This window comes from Anser anser (genome assembly GCF_964211835.1).
Source record: "Anser anser genome assembly, contig: HAP1_SCAFFOLD_32, whole genome shotgun sequence".
NCBI lineage: Eukaryota > Metazoa > Chordata > Aves > Anseriformes > Anatidae > Anser > Anser anser.
In genome coordinates, this window is record NW_028154148.1 from 3,602,643 (window position 1) to 3,605,917 (window position 3,275).

The window sequence follows — 3,275 nt, forward strand, 5'->3', positions numbered from 1 at the left end:
CCCCACTGCAGGGGGCACAGTCCCATGCAGATGAGTCCAAGACTGGGTTTGCCCTGAGCAGCCCCTCTTGTTACCGTGCTGCTAGCAGGGAGGCCGGCTGTGACCCAGGGCTGCACAGTGCCTGCTGCTGCCTGCAGCCACAGGGATGTCACTGCAGAGAGAACAGGACTGTCACCAAGGTACATGAGACCTCAAGACTAACACAGATACAAGAGCACAGGAGGAACACACTGGAAGGCAAAAGAGAGCAGCCGTGAAAAGGCCAAGTCCTGTGGCTGGCCACGGCCATGGCTCCAGGGAAGTAGCAGGGTCCCTGAGCTCTTCCTGCATGCTGGAGCTGCTCCCCAAGCTCCAGAGGAGACAGGAGGAGACAGCAGCTGAGACCAATGCAGTTCTGATGTTTTTTTTATTGTGTTTATCTACATGGTAAGCCCACTTTTTTAGGTAGTTTTGATGATTGGGTCACTGTAGATCAAAAAAATATCACGTTGACAGGTTAAGGTTAAAATTATTTAAATCAAAACAACTTGGAGAAAATATTTATAAAGAAATATAATAACAAAACATTCTCCTCACGGTGTCTGAAATAACCAGGGAAATCAAAACCATTACTGATTCCGAAGAAGCAAGTATCCATAGAGTACCCTTACTGCAACCCTGAGCTCCTGGTTCCTCATGCTGTAGATGAGGGGGTTCACTGATGAAGGAACAATTGAGTAGAGAACTGCCACAATAAGATCCATTGATGGAGAGGAGATGGAGGGGGGCTTCAGGTAGGCAAACATGCCAGTGCTTATAAACAGGGAGACCACGGCCAGGTGAGGGAGGCACGTGGAAAAGGCCTTGTGTCGGCCCTGCTCAGAGGGCATCCTCAGCACGGCCTTAAAGATCTGAATATAGGAGAAAACAATGAAAACAAAACAGCCAAAAGCTGAAGAAACACTACACACAAGTGCCACAACTTCCCTGAGGTAGGCATCTGAGCAGGAAAGCTTGAGGATCTGGGGGATTTCACAGAAGAACTGGTCCACAGCATTGCCTTGGCAGAGGGGCAGGGAAAATGTAGTGGCCGTGTGCAGGACAGCATTGAGAAAGCCACTGCCCCAGGCAGCTGCTGCCATCTGGGCACAAGCTCTGCTGCCCACGAGGCTCCCGTAGTGCAAGGGTTTGCAGATGGCAACGTAGCGGTCATAGGACATGACAGTGAGAAGGGAATACTCTGCTCCAAGCAAGAAAGCAACGAAAAAGAGTTGGGCAGCACATCCTTTATAGGAGATGATCCTGTTGTCCCAGAGGACATTGGCCATGGCTTTGGGGAGAGTGGTGGAGATGCAGCCCAGGTCGAGGAGGGCGAGGTTGAGGAGGAAGAAGTACATGGGGGTGTGGAGGTGGTGGTCGCAGGCTACGGCGGTGAGGATGAGGCCGTTGCCCAGGAGGGCAGCCAGGTAGATGCCCAGGAAGAGCCCGAAGTGCAGGAGCTGCAGCTCCCGCGTGTCTGCGAATGCCAGCAGGAGGAACTCGGTGATGGAGCTGCTGTTGGACATCTGCTGTTTAGAGGCATCGGGTTCTGCTCAAAGAAGAGAAAGACATTCATAATGTAGAACTGACTTAGCAGAGGAAAACTCCTACCATTTCTCATTTAAACCTCCCCAAATGATTCTCCACATCCAGGCAGGCATATGGCAGGTCCCTTTCCTGAGTTTTACTTGGTCCTGCAAATGCCAGCAGCAGGAACTAGCTCACAGAGCTGATGTTGGGCATTTGATGTCTTTAGACATGCTTTTCTGTTAAAGAGGAAAAGGCAGAAGAAAGTTCAAACAGATTTCTCTGATGAAAACCTATTCTGTCTCTTAGAGGATACCCCAGCCTGAGCCTTTCTTTTTGCAGGAGAACCTTTCTGCAGCTCTCTTGCTTGAGCTGCAGCTGGTGCTGGCTGAGAGTGGCACTGGGAGCAGGGGCTGCTGTGGGCTCCAGAGGAGTCCTTCCTGCTGTGCAGCAGGAGGGAGGCAGGAACATGGGGGAAACTCAACTCCATTCGACTTGTCGGTTGTTGCAAACAAATCATCTGAACGCAGAGCTGAGCTGTAGGGATTTTGTTTGCTTTATTTTATCCCAGTAGGCCCTGTAATGCTTAGGATAGGTATTGGATGTTTGAATGCCCTCACATTCCCTGTACAGTCCTGCTGATATTTTATGGGAGTGTCCATTAGTGCAGACCGAGAAGAGCACTTCTGTCCACCAGTCCTGTTCTCAGCTGCCTTGTTTCACCCCTCTCTGAGCTGCACTGTCATCCCATTCAGGTGTTTCCCTGAGAAGAAACAGGAGAATGCTGCTGAGGAAGAAGGGCCACAGCAAGCCAGAGGGAGCTTGGGAGCTTCTCTTCTTTCCATGGCTGCAGGAGCCCCGGGGCAGCTGGCAGAGAGCCCGGCCTGGCCAGGCAGGGCAGGGTGTTCTGGGCTGACCGGGGGCACCTGGCTTAGGGCACTCCGAGGGGCTTCGGCCAGACTTTCTCACCTCGCAGTGCCATCCAGCAGGACTCCCAAAGCCTACTGCACTGCCCACTGCCCTCCCAGAAGCAAGACTCAGCAGGAGACCCTTCCAGGACGTGCAGCTGCATGGCCCTGCTGCCAGAGACGTACCTTGTCAAGGGCTGTGCAGATTTCTCCTGCAGGCAGCTCTCAGCATCCTCCCACTGCCAACTGCCTCCAAGCCCTCTCTCCTTCTCTCCTGTCCCCGTGCCAGCTGCGGTCAGAGCCCCCAGCCCTGCTGCGCTGTGCACAGGAGCTGCTCCTGGGCAGAGCTGTCTCTCTGCATCAGGGCCCTCTTGCCACGAGCTCTCTCTGTCCCACGAGCCCGGCCCAGCTCAGCACCAGACGCCCAGCCCAAGGCATTGGAATCCCCCCTCGGGGGGCTTTGGGGAGGAGCCCACGAACCTCAGGCACTGAGAGACAATTGAAGACATCTCTCAACAAGTCCAAGTCAGAGGCAAGTTTCCTGCAGTGTCCCCCTGAGGGCCAGCACTGACACAGCCTCCCTTGAAGCTCGTTAGAGCAGAGCATTGGAGGCAGGGAGGACAAGGAGCCAAAGGCACTGTGAAGGTGACCCTGATGTGTAGGAAAACTGGATGTGTTTCACGAATGAAAAGGGCCAGGCCTTGACTCCCCATCCCTGGGAAGGGAGATCCTTTCCCTTCACACACTGCTCAGGGCTCTTTCTGGGGTAGGAGGAGATGGAGATGTGCATGGCCAAGCGCAGGAGAATGGTACGAGCCCTGC

At 53.8% G+C, this 3,275-nt stretch overlaps 1 protein-coding gene across 1 annotated transcript; it reads right to left on the minus strand.

Moving 5' to 3' along the window:
- Positions 1 to 608: 608 nt before the first annotated feature.
- LOC310890549 (olfactory receptor 14C36-like) lies at positions 609 to 2,686 on the minus strand (the record flags this gene model as incomplete). Its single annotated transcript, XM_083852876.1, has 1 exon — positions 609 to 2,686. Exon 1 carries the CDS (start codon positions 1,542 to 1,544, stop codon positions 609 to 611), a length of 936 nt encoding a protein of 311 aa, XP_083709002.1. The 5' UTR covers positions 1,545 to 2,686.
- Positions 2,687 to 3,275: the final 589 nt, after the last annotated feature.